This window comes from Clarias gariepinus, chromosome 14 (assembly GCF_024256425.1).
Source record: "Clarias gariepinus isolate MV-2021 ecotype Netherlands chromosome 14, CGAR_prim_01v2, whole genome shotgun sequence".
NCBI classification, from domain to species: Eukaryota; Metazoa; Chordata; class Actinopteri; order Siluriformes; family Clariidae; genus Clarias; species Clarias gariepinus.
In genome coordinates, this window is record NC_071113.1 from 24,959,959 (window position 1) to 24,984,386 (window position 24,428).

Here is a 24,428-nt window from a genome sequence, read left to right on the forward strand (position 1 = left end):
CTCTTTTGTATTATTAGATACAATTATTGCATATTTAGGAAAGAAAGTGGTTCAGTGTAGGCATATTAATGCACACTCTACACTTTGGGGTCATTGTAATAATGGAAATGGATAAATGGCTGAGGAGGTAATAAACAGTAAAGATCTAATGTGGCTCAATGATGGAAGTTGAACAAGAATCAATTTTAGAATATGCATAGAATCATTTATTGATTTTACACAAGTATCCAATAATTTGCCAACTATCTACAGAAGGGCAGCTGTAAAAAGACAGCATAAAACAATATGAAATGAAATGATTAAATAATTTGACTTAAATTAGTAACCGCATTCATGCTCGAGGTGACAAACTGCACATTCTGTGTGAAAAGCAGGAATATTTCTAACAACATAGACCTATTGTAATTTATCCTATATTCACCTAAATTTACAACAGACTAGAAAAAAATCTTTCCCTTTAAAGAGCCAAATGGTTTGATTTTAAGGGGAAAATGATGGGCAGAAAAAGAAGATTGTGCCACAATGCACAATTCAGGTTTACAGTTTAGGATGTATTGGCAATGCTAATGACATAAAATAAACATTAATGCCATTTCCTGAGCAAATTCTCGACATAGAATAATGAACACCCAAACACTTGTGAATTCCATACATTTATTAGTATATTTCTATTTAAAATAATGCATAAAAACAAAAGAACACAATACAACAGAATTCAGAGTTAGAATACACAAAATATAAAATACACAAAATACAATACAAAAATATTCAATGAAATACTACGTACAACCATGTTGTATTTTTTTAAACAAAATCTCAGGTTACAATTGATTATCATTGCAAAAAATACTGTACAATCCCCCAACCCCCCCCCCCCCCCCAAAGGTACAACAGCTGTCCTTGAGAATTATAAAGCTATAATTATATTCCTATACATTTTTGTTAATGTAGTAAATGCAAAAAAAAAAAAAAGCTGCTGTTAAAACCAATTCTGATACACTACCTGGCCAGAAAAAAAAATTGCCATTTCAGAAGGGTCAAATTATTGGACTGCAACAAGGAGAGTAAACAACTAAAGATTTGAAATTCCCGAAACTGGGCTAAGAAACGATTATCAAAGAACATGTTATCAACACCTGGAAGGATAGTGTTGAACCATCAACTTTGTGAAAAAAATGTTGTCAGAAAAAAATACTTTATGAAATGAGTGGGAAAACATGAATGGAGCTCACTTAAACACTTGGTGAAGTTTCAAGGTAAAACAAAAATCAACAGTAAGAGCATTTCTGTGCGCACCTAATGTGATGTGGGTTGTTGTGACTACACAGAATTGGGACTAAACAGTTGTGTTTCATTAGAAAAAAAGGCTTTAGTTTGCTAGGGAGAATGAAGATTGACTTTGGAGCATTGGGAAAAAGTAACGTGGTCTGATAAATCTAGACTGACCCTTTTCCAGAGCGATGGCTGCATCAGGGTAGAAAGGGAAAGCAATGCACCCATCATGCATAGTGCCCACTGTAAGCCTCTGGAAGCAGTGGTATGATCTAGGATTGCTTCATTGGTCAGCAACATTATGCGGCAATAAAATGAAGACAGCTGATAACCTGGATGTACTGAATGACCAGGTTATCACTGTCATGGCGTTTTCCTTTTCTTATGGCACAGCCATATTTCATGACACAAATTAGGAAATAGTGGTTCTGGGAGCATGAGGAATCATTATTAACACATGAACTGGACTCCATATTGTGTGCTGTAACCATCTCAGTCTGCATTTTTCTTTCTTTCATTTTTTTTTTTTTGGCCAGGCAGTGTATTTAAAGACAATTACCACCTTTGTAGAACCTACACTGGCCACTATGGATAAAGTGTATACAGAAGTGAAAGAACAAAGATTAAAGGAACAAGCGATAAACACAGAAACACTTACCAAAGTCAAAGTACACGCAAAACAAAACATAGCCAAAGATCTGCTCTTTATTACTTCCGCCTTTCTGTATTTTGTGTACTTTCACTTTTGTACTTTAACCCTAGGGGCCACTGTAAGAACCGAAATCATTTCACACCAGTCCATTTTCAGCCATATATCTGAGGTTGTATTTTCCCTCTTAACCCCACATTTTCTCATATACTCAGTCACTCTTTCTGAGCCTGACACAACCATGTTTTATGATTACAGTGTATCAGTTTCTGTGATCATTCTGTGAGTGCATAGTGCTGAAAATGTTCTATTATCATTTATCTTTCTTTTTAAGAAAAATGTAACCATGATGATTATGATGAAACATGATACAACAGTTAGAGCCACTGCAGCTGTACGTGAGTTTGGAGGTAAATCATGCATTTCTTCAGGTGGTTTGTTTTTGTCTGTAAAAGATAAAAGCCATCAAATTACTTTATGTCCACATTACATCAACTGCAACAAATAAAAACTTTATCGAACAAAATGAAAGTAATGAAAGTAATGAAATACCTGGATCAGCCAAAGAAAATTGTCTAGTGGGATTAACAGGCGGTACTGTCAAAAGAATAAAATATCTTTTAAATGTAACTGTAATGTAAATGTGAACTGGAGTTATAAACAATGGGCAATTATCTTATGGAGCCATAAAAGAAAATTACCGATGGTCACGTTGAAATTTGTAGATACAACTCCAGCTGTCATTTGTGCCCAAAACGTCAACGCTCCATTGACTTCCATTAATGTCTTTTCAATTGTGCAATTAAATGTATGACTTTTGCCAGTAGTGATGACACGATCCTTTTCCTTGCAGGAGACAAAATTGTTTGCTTTTTTCCATAAATATGCATTTGTGGAACTACATCCATCACATGCAACAGTGCAGGTTAGATGTAATGGTCCTCCCCCAGTTCCAATTTGACTCGGACAGTTTACTGTAACTTCTGTCAAAAAAGTATATGACATAAATACACAGAAAAATACACAGAATGCACTATGTTGGAGCATGTGGCACAAAAATAAACCTTCATAATAAGTAGAATTTTTACTTACTCCCATAGGCTGTTGTGATAAGCAGGACTTCAGTCAGGACACAGAGAATTAGACATCCTTTAGCCATGGTCGCTGTCCTAATACAAGACAATTTATTTCCTATAAGATTACAATATAAATAGTGTCAGTGTGATCATGCCCATTATATCATGCCTGATAATGTTTTATTAGTGCACTGTCCGGAGCTCAGGTCAGAAGCTCCCAGTGGACATGGTATAACACATGAGTTATATTTTAAATATGGATTTAAGCTCAATATAAAATACTAACCCAAGTTCGTAGTAGTACAGGGAGCTTTGTAGTGCATCGATAAGTAGCTGCTGACCGAATTTGGGTTTTAAGAATTACTAAACAGTTTAGAGCAGGTCAATTCAGGAAAAAATTACGTTCAGTCAGCACAGCATGAATAGCAATATGATGGAAAGGTCGGTTTGCTTCTAAACCTTAACATACACAATTTCTACTTACAGCTGATTTCTGGTATTCAGATGACCCAAATGTTAATGATAAAACCAGAGAAACCACTGAACAAAAACCATCAACATTTTTTTGCCCTGTTTCTAAAAGAATCCAAAACATTAAATAATAATAATAATAATAATTAGGGCTAAAAAACAAACCAAAAACACTAACAACCAACCAAACAAAAACAACATCCTTTAATGTAATAAAGATAATTTTTGCATAAGTATTTTAGTCATTCCCAATCCCTTAGTGTGTGTGTGTGTGTGTGTGTGTGTGAGCTCCAGGTTTTCTCGTAGACATGCACCAAATCAGCTTGAGCACACTGTGGCCAAAAAATACACTAAATTTTATTATTGATTATGAATCTCGGACATACTTACAGTTTTTGAGTGTTGCCGATATTTAAGAGAGAGAGAGAGAGAGAGAGAGAGAATCCTTGTTCCGAGCTCCGCGTCCTCCGCGTCTCTGCTCCCCAGCTTTCACTTTGATGCCCCTCTCACGCAGAAACAATTAACCCGTTTTAGCGCACGAACAGAGACTGTGTGGATGATGGACGCTCGCTCAGCTCATAAAAGCTTGTATTATAAATTAGGAAACACGGACGAACGCTTTCAAACAATCTCATCCCACCTACTTTTACCCAAAAGATCCACAGGACAAATGCGTCAACAACCCTTTATTAGGATGATTGGCTCAGTTTAGGGAGAAGGATAGCAAGAACAAAAGCAAAACCTTGGAGTGAGGACATTGAAATATTCACCAAAACAAATTTCCTTACCCAGCAGCGAAACGGAGTACTTTCTCCCCAACTCTCCAGCAGCTCCTATGCAGGGCACGTAATTTGAGCTGAGTTAAACTCCCCCTAATGACGTTTTATTTAATTATTTACAGACATGACTGGGAAAATATTGATATTACACAAATAGTGTATCACTATATATATTTACTGTACAAGAACTCTCGGGCTAACGAAACTGATCAAGCAGTCATGCAGGAGCCATGGTGCAATGAGAATGTGTGTAGTCCCCAAACAATAGATTAAAAATCCCAAATACACACACATTTAACTGTGCAGTCAAACATGTGACACTAGTGAAAACTCTTGAAAAGAAAGGGAAGCAAAGAGCAAATATAATAATAATAATAAAGTTTAGAGCATTTGGCAGACATATTTATTTAAAGCTTACATTTGATCTCATTACACATTTAAGCATATGAATTTGGGACCTTCCAATCAGATGTCAACACCTCTACCACCTATCGCTTATATTATTATTATTATTATTATTATTATTATTATTATTAACAACAACAACTACAATAATAATAAAAGAACTTAAAAAAAAACTACTACTACTACTACTACTAGCACTAATAATAATAATAATAATAATAATAATGATGATGAATAATGAAAGCACAGTCAAAGAAAGACCATTACTGATACAAAATACCGGGAGAAAAAAAAAAGAAAAAAAAAAAAAGATACCAAATATAAAGTGTTAATTCAATTCAATTCAATTCAATTTTATTTGTATAGCGCTTTTAGCAATTTTCATTGCCGCAAAGCAGCTTTACATAGTCAAAAGAATTATTTAGGTTTGTATGAAATGTGAATTTGTATGAATCAAAATGGTCAGTTTGTCCCTGGTGAGCAAGCCGAGGGCGACAGTGGCAAGGAAAAACTCCCTGAGATGGTAAGAGGAAGAAACCTTGAGAGGAACCAGACTCAACAGGGAACCCATCCTCATTTGGGTGAAACAAAAAGCAGTAAATGATCTGCATTTATACAGTGTGTAGGGTGGGAGGCAGTTCAGCTATAATAGCTGATGTTAATTGATGTTAATATGGAGTCCAGGTAGTTATTGAAGACCCAGGTAGACTTGTAAGAAGTTCCAGTCATGAACTATCGAACTGTCAAGTCCCCAGAGAAACAGTTGCCAACACCAGTCAAGGCCAGAACCATTTTCTAGGTAGAGAGAATCATTCCCAGACACCAGACGCATCCCAGAGAGACACACGGGGCATCCATGTGACGAGATCTTCAGCCAGAAGCGGGGCACCAGGATGGGTCAGACAGGTCCGGAGGGCAGAGGGAGTCTGGATCACTGGCAGCTCAGAAACGACATGTGTAGCTCGACAGAGAGAGAGAAAGAGTGAAAGGGGGAGACAGGAGGAGAGAGGAAAGAGAAAGAGGGGGGGAAAGAGAAGAAGAGGAGAGATGGCAGTTAGGTATGGTCACAGTCACACAATGTATAATGTGAATGTATATTAACTGTAGCGTGCAAGCAGAGACTCCGGCAGGACTAACTATGACAGCATAACTAAAAGGGAGAGCCAGAAGGAAACACAAACATGAGGGCTTCCTGACATGTAAAGCAAACAATCACCTCACCGTCAGCAAACCTGAGTGATCAATGAGAGTGAGGAAGACAGCATCCAAACATACCAGTTCACCATAATACTCTACGTCCATGAGTCCCCCAGATCTGCTCCTTTACCTATGGCAAATCTATTTATAAAAATGCTTGGCTAAATAAATAGGTTTTTAGCCTGGACTTAAACACTGAGACTGTGTCTGAGTCCCGAACACTATTTGGAAGACTATTCCATATTTTTGGGGCTTTGTAAGAAAAGGCTCTGCCCCCAGCTGTATTTTTCATAATACGCGGTACTGACAAGCAGCCTGCATCCTTTGATCGAAGTAGGCGTGGCGGATCGTAAGACACTAGCAGTTCGCTCAGGTACTGCGGCGCGAGACCATTTAATGCTTTATATGTCAAGAGTAGTATTTTAAAATCAGTGCGAAATTTCACAGGGAGCCAATGGAGTGAAGATAAGATAGGGGTGATGTGCTCTTATCTTCTGGTTCTGGTGAGGACTCTCGCTGCTGCATTCTGGACTAGCTGAAGCTTATTTATGCATCTAGCTGAACAACCAGACAGTAAGGCATTACAATAGTCCAACCTAGAGGTGATAAAAGCATGAACTAGTTTTTCTGCGTCGTTTAGCGACAATAAATTTCTTATTCTGGCAATATTTCTGAGGTGAAAGAATGCTATCCTGGTAATATTATCTACATGTGCTTCAAATGAAAGGCTGGAATCAATAATCACACCAAGGTCTTTCACTGTTGCATTTGATGGAACAGAAAGGCCATCTAAAGTTACGGTATGACCTAAAATTTTACTCCTAGCTGTATGCGGTCCTATGACTAGAACTTCTGTCTTATCCGGATTTAGCAGAAGGAAGTTAGTTAGCATCCAATTTCTTATGTCCTGCACACATTGCTCAATTTTAGTAAGCTGTTTTTTCTCATCAGGTTTTGCTGAGACATATAACTGTGTATCATCAGCATAACAATGAAAACTAATACCATGCTTACGGATTATGTTGCCCAGAGGAAGCATGTAAAGGGAAAAAAGCAGTGGACCTAAAACTGAACCCTGCGGAACGCCAAACTCCACTAGAGAACATGCAGAATAATCACCATTTAAGTCTACATACTGATAACGATGGGTCAGATAAGATCTGAGCCAGGAGAGGGCTGTACCCTTAATTCCCACTACATTTTCTAATCTGTGAAGAAGAATAGCGTGATCAACAGTGTCAAAAGCTGCACTGAGGTCAAGTAATACAAGCATAGTTACACAACCCTGATCAGAGGCCAATAGAATGTCATTTACTACTTTAACGAGCGCCGTCTCTGTACTGTGATGAGGCCTAAATCCTGACTGATACAGTTCATGTATGCCATTCCTATGTATATATGAGCATAGCTGCTCCGCTACTATCTTTTCCAGGATCTTAGAGATAATGGGGAGGTTTGATATTGGTCTGTAACTGGACAGCTGACAGGGGTCGAGGTCAGGTTTCTTAATTATTGGTTTAATAACTGCTAATTTAAAAGATTTTGGAACATATCCAATGCTGAGTGAAGAATTTATTATTCTCAACAGGGGTTCTATTATTGCTGGTACTATCTGTTTAAGAAAATGTGTCGGTACAGGATCTAATATACAGGTTGATGAATTTGAAGAAGAGATGAGTGAAATTAGTTCATTCTCTTTAAGGGGAGTAAAGTATTCTAGGTTCTGGTCTGACATGGCTAGATTAACATCTGCATCAATTACATTGTTCGGTTTCAAAACCTCAATTTTATGCCTAATATTTACAATTTTATTATTAAAAAAGTTCAAGAAGTCCTCACTATTGCATGATGTTGTTGTGGAGATTTCTGCAGTGGTCTTATTTCTGGTTAATTTGGCTACAGCATTAAATAAGAATCTAGGATTATTTTTATTTTCTTCTATAAGAGTGGAGAGATATGTTGATCTAGCTACACTAAGAGCTTTTCTATAGTTCAGGATGCTCTCCTTCCATGCTATTTGAAATACTAGTAATTTAGTTTGACGCCATTTACGTTCTAATTTCCGAGCGGTCTGTTTTAAAGTGCGCGTGTGATCGTTATACCAGGGAGCAAGTTTTTTATCTCTAATAATTTTTCTTTTGACTGGAGCTACATTATCTAGGGTATAGCGAAATGTCGACTCTAAATATTCAGTCGCCTGATCGAGTTCTGTGGGGTCAGACGGTGATCTAATCGAAGTTGGGAACTCTGGGAGATTACTGATAAAACTCTGTTTGGTAGTTGATGTGAATGTACGTTTCATACGGTAGCGCGGCGCTGTGTGTACATTATTATTGTGACACACTTGCAATGAGACAAGATAGTGATCTGAGATAACTTCAGATAGTGGTATTGTGAATAAATTTCTTATACTTAATCCAAATAATATTATTAAATCTAAAGTGTGACCTGCTTTATGAGTGGGTCCTACTACACACTGATTTACTCCTACCGAGTCCAGTATAGACATAAATGCAGTTCTCAGAGGGTCTTCTGGGTTTTCAAAATGAATATTAAAATCTCCAGCAATTAACACTTTGTCTACAGAAATGACTAGGTTTGAGAGGAAATCTGCAAATTCACTAAGAAATTCCGAGTACGGCCCTGGAGGTCTGTAAATGACAATTAGCGGGATCGACTGAGCTGACTTAATATAGTTAAATACACTTATGTTACTATAAAGAATTTCAAATGAATTAAATTTGTGTCCGTGTTTTTGTACAATAGTCAAATTATCATTGTGAATAACTGCGACGCCTCCTCCTCTACCAGTTAACCGAGGCTGGTGTATGTAGCTGTATCCAGGAGGACTAACTTCATTTGTGTTAGTGTGCTGTGTTATATATGATAGTAAGTTTTTCTCTCTTTCTCCATTCCACTTCTTCATTCAAACATGATTCTGTCTTAATATTGCTTGTTAGGCTTTAAGTGTTCTTATAAATATAAAGTGCTACATTATTAAACTCAATGCAAATATTTTAATGTCACTTTAAATATTGACATGTATTTCTCACTTTGGATAATACTTATGTCACTGCCCCAACTTATTCATTTAATGCTTGCATGCCTTATATACAGTACAAAAATATCACAGATTCTGCACAACATTAGATTTTTCTAGCAGTTAACTATAGATCTTTTTAAACAGAATTGGGTTTAATTGTAATAACATTTATGCAAATAACTCATAATTCTTGAGCAGTAGAGGAGCACATACACATGCATTATGTGCTCTATTTCTCCAGTTAATAAAAGAAATAGGAAAAGAGTTTTGTCCAATGACAGTTTATTTTTTGGGGAAAGGAATATAAAATAGACCTACCATACAATACATTACAGCATGTTCAGGACTCTCATGGAGTCATACCAAAGATGCACATAATGTGCTAACTAAATGTGTTTATAAGCCTTTTTTCACATCCTTCTGGTGTTCCCTGCCAAATGCCAATTGAGCTAGAACGTGCTTATGCCCATTATATCATTATATGAGCACAGGGGCCTCTAAAGGATGTCTTCAGACCACCCTCAGGAAGTCTGTTTCTGACTGTTTGGTCAGAGACATTCACATCAGTGGTCTGCTGGAAGTAATTTTGTATGGCTCTGACAGTGCTCATCCTGTTCCTCCTTGCACAAGATAGCAGATACAGTACCTGTCCTGATAATACAGTAGATAACAGACCTTCTATGGCCCTGTCTAACTCTTCAAGAATAATGTGTCAATGTAAAAAGGTTTAGCAACAAGTTGCACAGCTTTTTTAAGTTGACTTTGAAATTTGTTGGCCAAACTAAATATTTCACATTGTTGTATAGTTGAGATATTGTGTCCCCATTTCAAACTCCTAAACTGACTCAACTTGTAACTACTGTAAGCCATCTCATGTTTTTGGGCTCAATTAATTATATCTTTTTAGGGTTTTCTTAGCCCAGCTTTTCATCTACTCAAAAAGGTAAGTTGTCTTCCATAGAAGTGGGATGTTAAAGTGATAGTTTTTCTATAAAAACAGGTTGGCCCAACAATACTCAGACAATTAACTAAACACACACAAACATTAATTAAACATTTTTTAATCTTTCAAAACTAGTCAAAGTTAAAACAGTGATCTGCATAAAACAGGAGAATACATGTTCTATTTTGCTTAAAACATCAATAAACTACCAGACCTCCAGATGCTTATCAGTATTACTTATTACTAATTATTACTAATTAATATCTTACTAATTCTTTTACATTACAACATCATAACCATTTTTAAAAACTAGCAAAGATAATAATAATAATAATAATAATAATAATAAAAATACATTTTATTTCTAATGCACTTTATATTCTAAACAAATCGCAAAGTGCTACAAAATTACTTCGACCCGAAAGCTCTGATAAAAAGATAAGTTTGAAGACCAGATTTAAAAGCATCAACAGTCTGTGGCGTCCTCAGATACTCAGGGAGAGCATTCCACAGTCTGGGTGCAGCTGAGCAAAAAGAGCAAGCAAAGCTTCTTAGGAGTTTTCAAAACATGTACTGATGCAGAGCGGAGGGTTGCGTGTGGACGTGGAGGTAGAGAGGGGCATCCCCATAAATACACCGGTGGGTAAGAAGGGCTTAAATCTAACACTTGTAGATTTTGAAGACTATTTTTCCCAATGCGTTAGACACAAAAAAAGAGTCTCAATGGCAACAAGAGTATGTTTCTCAACATGTGAATCTGAGAGGAGCGTGTCTCTCCGAGTCGAATAGTAATCGTTCGGATGGCTTTATAGGTGTACGTCCAGTCCTTTTTAAATTCAATGTTTAGACCACAGACCTGACCAAACATCACTCCTAAAGTTACTGCATTGTCACCCAGACCCTCAAGGACAACATTCTCCTCTAACAGCTTGTTCACGCTCCTCCAGTAGCTCCGAAAGGCCCCCTCAGACCCCAATCCTCCACAGCAGAGCTCTGGTTAAAGAAACAAGAGCAGTCTTATAAAGACAAAAATGATCAATTTCACTGAATATGATAAAAGTAAAATATATTAATAAGGCTATATATGACCAGAGAGTGTAAAACACGGTTTCTGGAAGTCTAATGATATTTTAAAGCTATGCATTGTTTTATATTTAAAAGGTATTTATATTTTCAAGGGTTTAACTTTGTCATTCTCAGGAGTGATGTTTAAATGTCTGGGTATTTACTCAATTCGGTTTTCATACAGAAAGGTGAACCGATGTACAGTACAGCAACACTTGTAGATGAGCATTAGTGATTCTAAAGGCAAAGTAACACGGACATTTTTATATCCTTTAATTTACCGTGTACTTAAGCGCTTCTACTCCTTAACTGTAAAACACTTTGGGGTTTTCTCAAAGTTTTGTTAGCTAAGCGCTCGCGCAGCCGTGAATGCTGGTGTGGGGAAGGACGTTGTTGCTGGGCAAAAGTCAGGGCAAAGTGGCAACATTTATTTAGTTGAATTATTTTTTTTTTATTCAATTCAATTTACACACTCTCATCTTACTCTCTCACTCATTATCTATACCACTTTATCCTGTATTCAGGGTCACGGAGACCTGGAGCCTATCACAGGAGACTTAGGGCACGAGGCAGGGTACACCATGGACAGGGTGCCAATCCAATTCAATGCAGGGCAGGGCAATTCAATTCAATTTTATTTATATACTGTAGGACTTTTAAAAATGGTCACTATCTTAAAGTAGATTCAGAAAATGAAAAGGAAATTTATGAAAGTGTGTATGAGTGAGAAAAAATGTTTTTAGACAATAATCAGATTGTAAGATTGTCCCTGATGAGCAAGCCGTGGGCGACGGTGGCAAGGAGATGTGGTGGGAGATGATGGCAAGGCATCTCCCTAAGATGGTAATACTGTAGGAGAAACCTTGAAAGGAACCAGACTCAACAGGTAACCCATTCTCATTTGGGTGATAGCAGATAACAGGAATTATATAACGGCATCATGTGTGTTAGGCTGCTGGAAGTTCAGTATAACATAAGTTATACAAGCTATCATGGAGTACAGTTCAGCAAAGGGATGTCAGCAGGTACAGAGGACAAAGGGGGTTTTGGAGCACTGGGAGCTCAGGAGCAGCAGCTTCAAACCATCTTTTTGAATTCAAACTGTAGCTTGTTTATTGAGGATGCAGTCTGGAGGTCATGAATGCATGAACCAGCTTTTCTGCATCAGATATGGATAGAACGTTCCTAAGCTTGGCAATATTTCTAAGGTGGAAAAAGGCTGTTTTTGTAATATTGCAAATATGATTTTTAAAGGATATGTTACTTTCTAATATTACACTGTTAAGCTGGTAGTAATAGTACATTCTTCTAAATGCAAGCTAAATTATGATATCTGTTGTGTACTGGTTTTGGGGCCAATAAGTAATATCTCTGTCTTATCTGAATTTAGGAAAAGAAAATTATCGGTTATCCAATCTTTTATATCTTGGACATACTCATTTAATCTAGACAACTTGGGTATTTTGTCTGGTTTTGTTGAGATGTACAGCTGTATAACTGGGTATCATCAGCATAACAATGGAAACTAATCCCATGTCTTCTAATGATTACATGTTACCCAAAGGAAACATTGATATGGAGAACACCATATTTTACTGGCATTACACAGTTCTCCATTTAGATTTACAAAATGGTACTGATCAGACGGGTAGGATCTAAAATATTTTTAAGCCTGTTCCTGAATACCCATTTGATTTTTAAACGATCTATGAGAATATTATGATCTATAGTGTCGAATGCAGCACTAAGATCAAGTAAGACTAGTATTGAGATGTAGCTTTGGCCCGAAGATTAAAACAAATCATTTGTGATTTTAACTAGTGCAGTTTCTATACTATGATGGGGCCTGAAACCTGACTGAAATTCTTCAAGAATATTATTTTCATGTCAGAAGGTGCATATTTGAGCTATATAAAATATTTTTTATATAAATGGAAGGTTTGAAATCAGTCTGTAATTTGTTATTTCATTCGGGTCTAAATTAGATTTTTTTTTTAAGAGGCTTAATAACTGTCAACCTAAAAGATTTAGGTTAGTGACCTAAATATAATGAGGAATTGTCCAGCTGTATGTATCACTTCTTTTAGAAATCTAGTTTTGATTGAATCTAACAAGCACGTTGTTGATTTAGGCGTGATGATACGTTTGTACAGCTCTTCCTGTCCTATACCTGTAATGCATGAAAAATCTAAATGTGGAGCTTTAGGTTGGATTGGAACATGAGATGCTGATTTTCCTGATACTATCGTTTTTTTCCATTAAAGAAATTCATAAAATCTTTACTACGAAACTGTGATGGAGTACTCTATGCAGATTTCTTAGGTTTTGTTAGTGTAGCCACTGTACTAAATAAGTACATAAGTACATAACAGTTGGCTCAGATGCTCTGCCCAAACAGCTTTTAGAGCCTGTCTATAGCTGTACATATTGTCTTTATATGCGATTCTAAAAACTTAAAAACAATTTTTTTTACACTTTCGCTCAAGGTTACAGGTTGCTCTCTTGAGGGTGTGCGTACAGTATGACTATTGAACCATGGTGCAGGTGTTTTAACTCTCACCTTTTTTAATCTGATGGGAGCTGGTATTTAATTTACCTACATCATCTGCTTTTAGGGGTCTAGTAATGTGGTGGGACAGATCCGGCAGATTACTTGTATATACTGGCAGATATCTATCCTTGGTGGTCGGATTAACATTTCTACTGAATCGATAAAGTGGGGAGACACAGCTAATTTGTTCTACAGGTAGTGTGTATACTAAGAGGTGATGATCTGTCATATTTTTACAGTGTCAATGCAAAATAAACATTTGTACACAATCAGGTTTTAGATACTCAACATTGGTATTTAATACAGTCCCTGCATCTTAGACCCCCAATATTTAGCAAATTGCTTTAAACTGGTTTTATTTGTTTGTGAATTCTTTTGGGCACACAAAATAAACATTTAATAACATCTTAATATCTTAAAATAATATCTATTTTATCTATTTAACTCTTAATATCTCAAAACCTGAATGAGCTCAAACATATATTTAGCATGTTTTTTGTTAATATTCTTACCACATGCAGGGGAACCACACAGATTATGTAACTGACATCCATTAACACAATTGTCTACTGTAAAATCTATTAGTGGCTTTATAGTTTATACATTTGCTTTAGCTATAGATATATCTAACAGTCTAGATAGGCCTTTGTACCTGAAGAGAAAGGACTTCTGTTATGACTCCTCTCCTGTCCTTATGCCAATAAATTTGAGCAATAATTGTTGTACAGTACTTTGCTGGAACTTTTTAAAACAGGAAAAGCTAACATGGTCATTTGACTATCTGTTAACTTTGCTTGACTGATGCAATGAACTATGAAAGCTTTGACCACAACATCTCTCCTACCAGCTTTAAGATGGATTTCATCGATAATTTTTTTGTTTTTGCCCCTTTTTTATTGACACATTAAATTTAATGTGATATTACCTAATTGGTTTAATTGAGTCAAAACCTTACCTGTCAGTATTTTTGAAATGCTTTGATTAAGCTATATCCCTTCACTATTTTGCTGTTACAAGTGCCCAAGATATGGACATACAAATTCAGAATAACATTCGGAAGTTGTAATCTGGAAATATTAAGATTTCTATAATCAAGCTTTCATCTCTCCCTATAAGAAGCTTTTTTTGGATTATTAGATGAAATAATTGCATATTTAGTAGGGAAAGTTGTTTGCTGAATGCATGCTGTACATGGGATCTTTGTAATAATGGAAAAGAATAGTGACTGAGGAAGTAATCGAGAGTAAACATCTCATGTGGCTCAATGATGGAAGTTGGAAAAGAATCAATTCCAGGATATATATATATATATATATATATATATATATATATATAAATATATATATATATATGAACTATTGATTTCACACTGGTATTCAATAATTTGGCAACCATCTGCAGGTAGGCAGCTATGAAACGACAGTAGGAAGTAATTACTATTCTATAGTAATTTAAGAAGTTTGAATCTGGAAGGGGAAAAAAAAGTGGAAGGGAGAAATGGTCATTTAACATTGCTAATTGGGATAAATGGCTTTAAATTAGTAGTCAAGAAATACAATACATATATTACAATATATTAAATACAATAAATTAAAATTAATTAAAATATGAGTATAGTTTATTTATTTTTTATTTTTTATTATTATTTTTTAATTGTGCCATGGTGGACAAAGTGTTATGATGAAATAATTAAGTGGTCATAAATATGTTCACCAGTTCAGATTTTAAGATGTATTGGCAATGCTAATAACATAAACATTAATGTTATTTTCTAAGCAAATTGTCAGCAACATAGAACGATAAACACCCAACTATTTAGTGTGAATTCCATACATTTATTAATGCATTTATATTTGAAATTTAAATATAAAAAAGTACACATTACAACAGTTGGAATACACAAAAATTGAATCTTAGGTTACAATTGATTAATAATGTTCGATTACAAAAGTTCTGTACAATTTTCCCCTAAGGTACAACAGATGTCCTTGAGAATTATGAAGCTATAATTATACTCCTATACGATTTTGTAAATTGTAGTATGGAATAGTATAAACAAAATGATCTTGCAAAAAAAGCTGCTGATGTTAAAACCACCACTGATACACTACCTGGCCAGCTTACTTAAAAACTTGGAGAAGTTTTTACAGTTTACATAAACAGCTGTGTGGCCATAAGAAAAACCCCTTGTAAGTAAGACTCATCAGAAAAATGCATCAGTTTGCTAGGGTGCATGAAGATTAGACATTGGAGTAATGGAAAAAAGTCATGTAGTCTGATGAGTCCAGACTGACACTATAAGGTAGGAAACCACATGTAGCGATGCACCCATCATGCATAGTGGCCACCGTACAAGCCTGTGGAGGCAGTTTTATGATCTGGGTTCAGTTGGTGAGGTCTAGGTTTAGCAATGTTACAGTATGTGGAAATAAAAAATAAAATAAATAAAAGCATCTGAATGTACAGAATGACCAGTTTATCACATTTATGGAGTTTCCCTTCCCTGATGACATGGCCATATTTCATGACTCAAATTGTCAAAGAGTGCTTCTGGGAGCATGAGGATAAGCATGAATCATTTTCACACATTAACTGGACACCACATTGTGTACTGTTGTGTAAGCAAAAGGTGACTGAAAGAGCCTCTTTTTTTGCCTGGCAGTGTATTTAAAGACAATTATGACAAAACTTCAAAATCAGAACCTACAGTGGGACAAAGTGTATACAAAAGAGTAACCCCATGTGCTATGTAACAAATGTGCAAATGTGCTAAAAAACACACAGACACATTCCAAAATCAAGTAAATGCAAAAAACAAAACACAACTAAAGAGATTTGCTTTTTATCACCCTGCTATTGCTCTGGAGTACAGAAAAAGTGCTTTGTACCTAGGGGCCACTGTTAGAACCCGAATCAGTTCACACCAGCATAGTAGTCTAACCCCCTTTGTGAGCATTCCATAATGCTTCGTCCTGATTTTGACCATCTAGCGCGCAAAACTATACAACAGGTTTTTTAAACAAGAAAAAAAATCATTAACTTACTTATTTCCAGAGACATAATTTGCGCAAATATTTTTTTGTTTTCTCATATAATACCACTTTTATGACCGCACATCATATTATTGTTTATCCCTCTTTTTAAGACAAATCCAGTGATGATTATGATAAGACATAATATAACAGTTATAACCACACTAACTGTATGTGTTGGTTGGTCTCCTCCTGTGATAAAACAAAAATCCATGTTAATACAAGCCCACATCACATCTCCTGTAGCAACTAAAATATGTGTAAGTAGAGGATCTGACTTACCAACAGAACTGTGTGTAGATAGTTCAGTTTCTGTTAAAAGAATAATTTGATTTGAAATTTAACAACGGGGGTGTACTTATACAAAAGAGGTTTGTGTCTTATGGAACAACAAAGAAAAAGTACCTATGGACAATCTGAATTCCATTCGATTGTGTCCCGCTGTTGTTTGTACGAAAACTGCAACTGTTACATTGTGTTCCTTTGATGCATTTTTTATTGTGTATTTTATTGTATGAAATTTACCACTTGAACTCTCACATATTGGTTCATTGCTACAGTTGAAGGTTATATTTGCTATTGGAGACCATATCCACTGTACAAGTGTACAATTCTCACAGGTAACATTACAGGTTAGATTTAATGGCTTTCCCTCAGTCCCTGATATATTTGGACAGTTTAGTGTAATTTCTGTTGAACCTGTAAAAAAGAGTATTATATATTGGTGTAAGAACATACTGTATGGCTCAGTAGTAAAACCAAAAATTTTGGTTAAGTATTAATTTTTACTTACTTCCATAGCCTGGTGTAATAAGCAGGACTTGGATCAGGAGACACGGAATAAGACATCCTCCAGCCATGATTTCTGTCCTAGTAGAACACAATATATCCTATAAAATATTATATAATAACTCCTATAAAATATTACAATGAAAATAGTGCCATTGTGTTAATGCCTATTGTACTATGCATGAAGATTTTTATTAGTGCTCTTTCGGGAACTCAGGTCGGAAGCTGTCTTACTGGACCTCATAGAACACCTCAGCTACATTGTGACTACGTATGTACAGTTGCTATGCTTAGTACAGACTGCCTCATGGTGCGTTACGGCTAATATAGTTGTGACAGCATTCAGAATGTTTTTATTACTAACGTCGTACAAACTAATACAGTTTAAAGCAGATTAAATCAGAAAAAAATCAGCACAGCATCAACACACTATGGAAAGGTCAGTGCGCTTATAAATATACGCATCCTTGTAGTGCATTCACAAGTAGCTTCATTCGGAATTTGGGTTTTAAGAATTACTGATCTAAGGGAAAAAAAACAGTTTAGAGCAGAACAGTTAAAAAAAACATAAATTTCTACTTACAAATGATTTCTGATATTATATAAACCCAGTAGTTAAAATGCACTCGTAGAACTATAAAGATTTAAGTTTTTTTCTCCTGCTTCCAAACGTGCCAAAGGCATTCCAAGCAATGCGCAAAATCCATACGGTTTTAGACCAAGCTGATTTCTGCATAAGTCAAAAATAGATTTAAGTTTCCTCTTAGACATACAACAGTTCAGCCTGAGTACATTGTGACCAAAAAGCGCACTGAATTATGAATCTTGGAGATCCTTACAGCGTCTGAGTGTTGCCGATATTTACTCCGCGTCCTCTGTGTGTCTGCTCTCCAGCTTTCATTTTCATGCGTCTCCTCGGAACGAAACCTGTTTTAACTGTCAGGATAGTAAACGCACGTGCAGTCCACGCGAAAGCTTACCTTATAAATCAAGAATCACGGACACGCGTTTCCCCACAGTCATTACAATATATTCCGCCTACTCTTACCCAACTCTGTAATTTTACATGATCCTTGAAATAACTTTATAGGACAAATGCGTTAACACCCCCTCAAGATGAGGAGATGATTGGCCCAGCTTAGCACTAGAAGTCCCAGACTTTTCTAACCAGGGACGTGCACAGACATTTTGAGGGGCAGGGGCACAAGTGAAATAAAGGGCACTTCTTATAATTACGTATTTTTTTCTATTTTTTAAACAAAAAAGTATATATATTAACGCAACACTGACTTCCTTTTTTAAAAAAACAATTAAAAAAGTTAATTTTTTATCTTCCTCAAACTCATGCAATTGTTTAATTTTTAAAAGATGTCTACAAAATAATCAGTTTACACAGAAACCATGGTCTCCTTAGTATTCACTAGGTTTATAGAGCAGCAAAGGAAACCATTCCACAATGTGCATGTTTTGAAACATTTTTGTTCGCTTCAGAACTCCTGACCTGATATTTAGATATACTATTCTTCAATAAATATATTTGTTGGACAGGGAAGCTGTGCGCAAACAGGAATATATTGTGGCGTGGGCGAGGTTTCGGGTAATAACCATCATGCTTTGCGGGAGGGACTGTTATGTGTTCACCGTGTTGGGGAAAGGTGTTTGGTTTAGTGGCTTCAGCCAGGGTATGTGTGATAGGTGTGTTCTTTTGAGCCGGCTCATGTGTTCGTGTTGTGAGATTGCGCTTCATAATAAAATAATCCCAGCCATTTGTATTGGGCAGCAAATAAGCTCACTTGTCTTTCCACCATCTTTTCCGGCGTAAAAACGCCACAATATATTATTAAAAAAATAATAATTTAAAAAAGCACCCCAGAAAAAAAGGGCACTTTCTCTCCAGGAATAAAAAGGGCAGGTGCGCAAGCCCCCTTTGATCTCTATGTGTGCACGTGCCTGTTTCTAACTCTCATTTAGCCAAGAGGCTGCTAACTGGCTACTCTTTTGCCTATAATTAGCATCAATTCATGTGCAGTGGTGTCAAAAGTATTCACATTCATTACTTAAGTAGAAGTATAGATACTAGGGTTTAAAAAGACTTCTTTAGAAGTTGAAGTATCAACTCAAGCTTTTTAATCAAGTAAAAGTGTAAAAGTACTGGTTTCAAAACTACTTATAGTATAAAAGTAAAAGTAACATAAGGGGGAAAAAGCATTAAGGATAAAAGCTTAGGCTGTGCCACGGGCCTATATATTGCACTAACACCTAATAAAAAAAAGAAAAACGTGTTGTTGTTTTTTGTTGTATTTTTTAAAGGCCATAGTGATTTGGGATACTGCATATGGCAGTTGAAAAATAATGCATTTTAGTACAATGCAAATACATTAAAGAACCATATATGTGTACTACTGAGCATTAACATGTTTTATGGAGAAGAAGATATGATAACTAGTTGCTTATTAGTATTTTAATGGTGCAAAAAGTCAAACTTCAAAGGGCATGTCATCGGTAACCTTTATTGGAATGTAAATGTACATCCAAGCTTAGCTGCAGGAATCTGTGAGGGCAACATACAAGAAAATTAGTGTACCCAGGGCAGTCTTAGTAACACAGTCTTAGTTAATGTAATTACCCTTGTATGGTTGTCTACAATAAACATTAGTGCTGTCAGAATGAATGATTAATCCAAGTAATTAATCAAAAAAATTTTTTGATATATATATCAATCATATCTTTTACCTTCCTGGTGCTGTTACCTTCCTCGCTGGTGCTTGGTTGTGACACTACTTATCACAACCTTATCAACCTCCTTGCTGGAGTGTGTGACGTGACATCATGTGCAGGTGCGATGGATCGCGTACCAACCAATAGGGTGTCGGAATGGTATGTTTATACTTCTCATCCAACCACAATCAAATTCGCTCCATCCGGATGGCTTGATTTATCAGGATGTTTTTTTTTGTTTTTTTTTTGAATGACTTTTTTGAATTGAGTGAAGTAAACCCTTGTGACTCGGATGGAGAAGACATAGAACTTCAGCCGGATGCAGACTCAGAGCTGTCTGATCAGTCTTCAGGTTAAGTTTCATTTCATATTATTTCCTATTTTATTTTAAACAAGTAAGTGGAAAATACCAAAAAAGCAGAGCAGAGTGACAGAAATATCTACTCTGCTTTTTTTTATATTTTACACTATATTTTTTTATATTTCCATTATATTTTTTTGTTTGTGCACCTTAGCAGAAATTCATTGCCATTTAAAGTGCAAGACATTTTTCTGCTTTAGTTGTATCTTTTTATTTAGTAAGATATTTCAGACATTATTCCGATACAGAGGAGAAGATACTGGTATTATTAGTAGTATCTATGCATGCATTTGTGATATCATTTGACTTTCCCATTGCTCATTGCTCAAATTTGAATTTGTTCACTCTGCAGATGTTGAGACTGCTTCTCAACCTAAAAAGAGAGTTTGTTTGGGAACTAACCTGACAGAGACAACGAAAGATGGCATAGTGTGGCGTGACGAACAGGTGGGCACGCGCCTTCTTTTCACCCCAATAGAAGCGTACGCCGCAGATGGAGAGCCAACGGCTAAGGCCAGAAAAAGTATCTCAAGTTGCCTTCAGAGCTTCCTGTTTCATCACTCTTGACATGCTTCATAGCATTCAACAATGGACAATTCAACATGCACAGCAAACTGAGCATGTTCATTGGTTTATGGCCCTCCCTGAACTAATGGCATTTATTGCAATTATCATCTTGCAAGGTTCCATCACTACGTGACTGCTGGCCAGCAAACCTGGGAAACCCACAGATCATTGGAACTATGCCGCGAAACCGCTTCCAAGACATCATGCGTCACCTACGCTTTAATGACAGGTCCACCCACAGTGATCGAGCAAAGACTGATAAGTTTGGTGCAACCAACTGCATCACGTCCTACAATCCTGGTCTACATATCACCGTTGATGAACAGCTTTTTCCGTCAAAGACTCGCTGCTCGCACGGACAATTTCTTCACATTGCTTAGCTGGAAAACCACCATCCTCTGCACAGTCAACAAGATTCGCCGGGAAATTCCTCAATCTGCTAGACACACAGATCACAATGAATTCACCACTCAGGTATGTTGCAGGTCTTTTGTGGTTTTTAGAATCAACACCTCCAAGAGTGTCATTGTGCGTAAAAGTGCTATGAAAATAACAATTTATCTTATTTATTAGGTGTTTTCAACCACTGCTGCCATGCTGACGGTGTATGCGCCCAAACAGAAAAAGACCATCTATATTCTTATATTCAATCCTTCACAACTAGCCCTGAAAAAAGAGCCATGTGTCAGGTCAAACACCAATGCAAGCACAATCAGGCCACTGTGCGATGTGTTCACTGCTACAGATACACATGTGGTAAATGCAGATGGGAGATACCATGGCAGTGCCAGGATTGTGAGTGATTGCTGAAATGTACTCACTCACTTTTTATTACTATTTGTAAATATGTGTACAAATGGTTTGTTTGTTTTTTATTTAGTTTTGTACTGTTTTCTATCAATAAATCTTAGCAACAAAGGCAGCAACAAATGGCAGCACGATTACAGAACTGGGTTCTATACACAAGCGGTCCTAATGAGCCCTTTTATTTCTTGATCCAAAACTCTCATATTTCATTCCAGAATTACAAGTGTCCTTACGTAATAGAGCCCCTGGGTAGTCAGTCAAACTCACTATGACGTCCCTGAAAGGGAATAAAATATTTTGATCATACACAAAACAGTGTATCACTACTAACTGTATATTCATAAGAACACTCAGGGGCGAACAAACCTGATTAAAAGAGAATACAACAAAACACAAAATATTATGTGAAATGCAACAGTCATGCAGGAGCCATGGAACAAAGAGAATGTACTGTATGTGGTCACAAAATACCAACAGATATATTAAATAGATAAAGAATCCCCAAATATGCACACATTTAACTGTGTACTCAAACCTAAAGTGACTCTAGTGATGAAACTACCTAAAAATAAGGGAAGCAATGCTTTTTGGCAGATGTCCTTGTCCAGAGTGACTTACATTTGATCTTATTACACATATGAGCAGTTGAGGGCCTTGCTCAAGGGCCCAACAGTGGCAGGTTGATGATGCTGGGGTTTGAACCTGGGACCTTTCGATCAGCAGTCCACCTTAATCAATGTGCTATTTCCACCTCTGATACTTCTTATAATAATCACAGCATATTAAACGGAGACAGTACAGTCAAAGAAGAATCATTATTGATACAAAAGAATGGGAAAAGAAAAGGAAAGGAAAAATAAAGATACCAAATTTCTTTCTCTATTCCCCTTTGTCTCTCATGGACAATTTTCTCATGGAAAAGTGTTTCTATGAATATACACTACCGTTCAAAAGTTTGGGCTCACTTGCAAATTTATTTGTTTTTGTTTAGTGATTTATTTTCTACATTCTACAACAATACTGGGGATTTCAAAACTATAAAATAACACATATGGAATTAGATAATTACGTAACAACAACAAAAACAACAGTTAGTTGTTATTTTAAGACACAGAGGTCAGCCTTTCTGTAATAGTTCTTGCAAGAACAGTATTGTCAAATGCATTTGCAAAATCTGTCAAGCACCATAATGAAACTGGCTCTCATGAAGGCCATTCCAGGAGGGCGAGACCAAAACCTACCTCTGCCACAGACGAGAAGTTCATTTAGAGTTATCAGCCTGAAAAATTACCAATCAACAGCACCTCGGATTAGAGGCGTTATGAAGTCTTTAAAGAGCATTAGTACCAAAACACATCTTACCATTAACTGTTCAAAAGAGATTAATGCATTTTTCGTACGCCTTCAGCATTCCTCTACAATGTAGAAAGAAATAAAAATCAGGAATGATCATGGAGTTAGAAAGTGACCCCCAAACTTTTGAGTAGTGTAAATTGCTACACGATTAAACTTAACACAAATATTTTAATGTCATTGTAAATATTGACATGCATTTCCCACTTTGGACAATACTACTGTATCTCACTACTCTAACTCACTCTTTTAAACCTCTCAGGCTCTATATACAGTACTATATACAAAGTATTATATTACAGTGGGGAAATAAGTATTTGATCCCCAACAGATTTTGTAAGTTTGCACACTTACAAAGAAATGCGGGGTTTATAATTTTTCTTTATAGGTTTATGGTAAAGGCTTGAGACAGAATATCAACCAAAAGTCCAGAAAAAGCACATGATACAAATGGTATAAATTAAGTTGCATTTCAATGAGGGAAATAAGTATTTGATCCCCAAGCAAAACATGACTTGGTACTTGGTACTGTAGAGAAACCCTTGTCAGCAGCCTCTAGTCCAGTGTGCTGCTAACAGTAAAGAGCCAGGCCCTGTAATGTCACCAAGCACCAGTCATGAGGCAGATGAAGATGATTCTGTTGATAGTTTTGATTACTTTGCTCAACCTCAGTCACAGGATATAGATTATAGATACATTTTTTTCTTATCATCCTCAACAAACCCCAAATGTTCCTATACCAAAGGTTTTCACATTTATACATACAGTATAGCTTAATATATATTTGTATTTATTTGATAATTTGAATATTTATGAGCACTAATTCATACAGAAAATAAATTCTGATACTGTTAAACATTACATTGTGTTAGTCATGAACTAAATTGGGCCGGTCTAAGGCTTGAAAAGGAGTCCCACTCCAGCCCTGTGCAGGCGTATTGTGTTACCAATGGTTTGTTTGTCTTGCATATAGGGCCATTAATTACGGTGGCCCTAAAGCGCTAAACAAATTAACAAAACTGAGAATGTGAGAATTCTAGCTATTATTTTTAGAGCTTCTCAAACAGAGTTGGGTTTCATTGTAATAACTAATAATGAAAAACACCTGCAAAGGTTTTCTGAGCCTTTAAACAGTGTCTCAGTCTGGTTCAGTTGGCCATAAAAGGTAATTGTTAAAGAAGCTGACTTTTTACAGGTTGTTGTATCCAAACACATGAATGGAAAATTAGCACATGAATAAGCCCATTCAAAAATTTGGAGCCGCTGTAGTCTTCAAAAGACAGCACACACAGATGTAGCTGGGATATTGGCTACAACCGTCACATTCCTTGTGTCAAGCCACTCTTGAAC

At 36.3% G+C, this 24,428-nt stretch overlaps 2 protein-coding genes across 2 annotated transcripts; both read right to left on the reverse strand.

Annotated features, from left to right (window-relative positions):
• Positions 1–900: 900 nt before the first annotated feature.
• On the reverse strand, positions 901–4,267 carry LOC128540904 (uncharacterized). The gene is made up of 5 exons (XM_053510897.1): positions 4,257–4,267; positions 3,014–3,090; positions 2,623–2,904; positions 2,474–2,518; positions 901–2,367 (listed from the first exon to the last, which is right to left on the reverse strand). The coding sequence occupies exons 2-5, from the start codon at positions 3,078–3,080 to the stop codon at positions 2,174–2,176; spliced, it is 588 nt and encodes a 195-aa protein (XP_053366872.1). The 5' UTR covers positions 3,081–3,090; positions 4,257–4,267; the 3' UTR covers positions 901–2,173.
• Positions 4,268–15,163: 10,896 nt separating this feature from the next.
• LOC128541437 (uncharacterized) lies at positions 15,164–18,365 on the reverse strand. Its single transcript, XM_053511849.1, has 5 exons — positions 18,112–18,365; positions 17,277–17,353; positions 16,889–17,182; positions 16,766–16,795; positions 15,164–16,675 (listed from the first exon to the last, which is right to left on the reverse strand). Exons 1-5 carry the CDS (start codon positions 18,177–18,179, stop codon positions 16,539–16,541), a joined length of 606 nt encoding a protein of 201 aa, XP_053367824.1. The 5' UTR covers positions 18,180–18,365; the 3' UTR covers positions 15,164–16,538.
• Between the last annotated feature and the right edge of the window lie 6,063 nt (positions 18,366–24,428).

Coding starts and splice junctions, on each gene's coding strand:
- LOC128541437 (XM_053511849.1), bottom strand. CDS start 18,179: ATGAAAATGAAAGCTGGAGAGCAGACACACAGAGGACGCGGAGTAAAT. Junction 16,796..16,888: donor GGAATTCAGATTGTCCATAG/GTACTTTTTCTT, acceptor TTCTTTTAACAG/AAACTGAACTATCTACACAC. Junction 16,676..16,765: donor ATCTACACACAGTTCTGTTG/GTAAGTCAGATC, acceptor GTTTTATCACAG/GAGGAGACCAACCAACACAT.
- LOC128540904 (XM_053510897.1), bottom strand. CDS start 3,080: ATGGCTAAAGGATGTCTAATTCTCTGTGTCCTGACTGAAGTCCTGCTT. Junction 2,519..2,622: donor AAATTTCAACGTGACCATCG/GTAATTTTCTTT, acceptor TTCTTTTGACAG/TACCGCCTGTTAATCCCACT. Junction 2,368..2,473: donor ATTTTCTTTGGCTGATCCAG/GTATTTCATTAC, acceptor TATCTTTTACAG/ACAAAAACAAACCACCTGAA.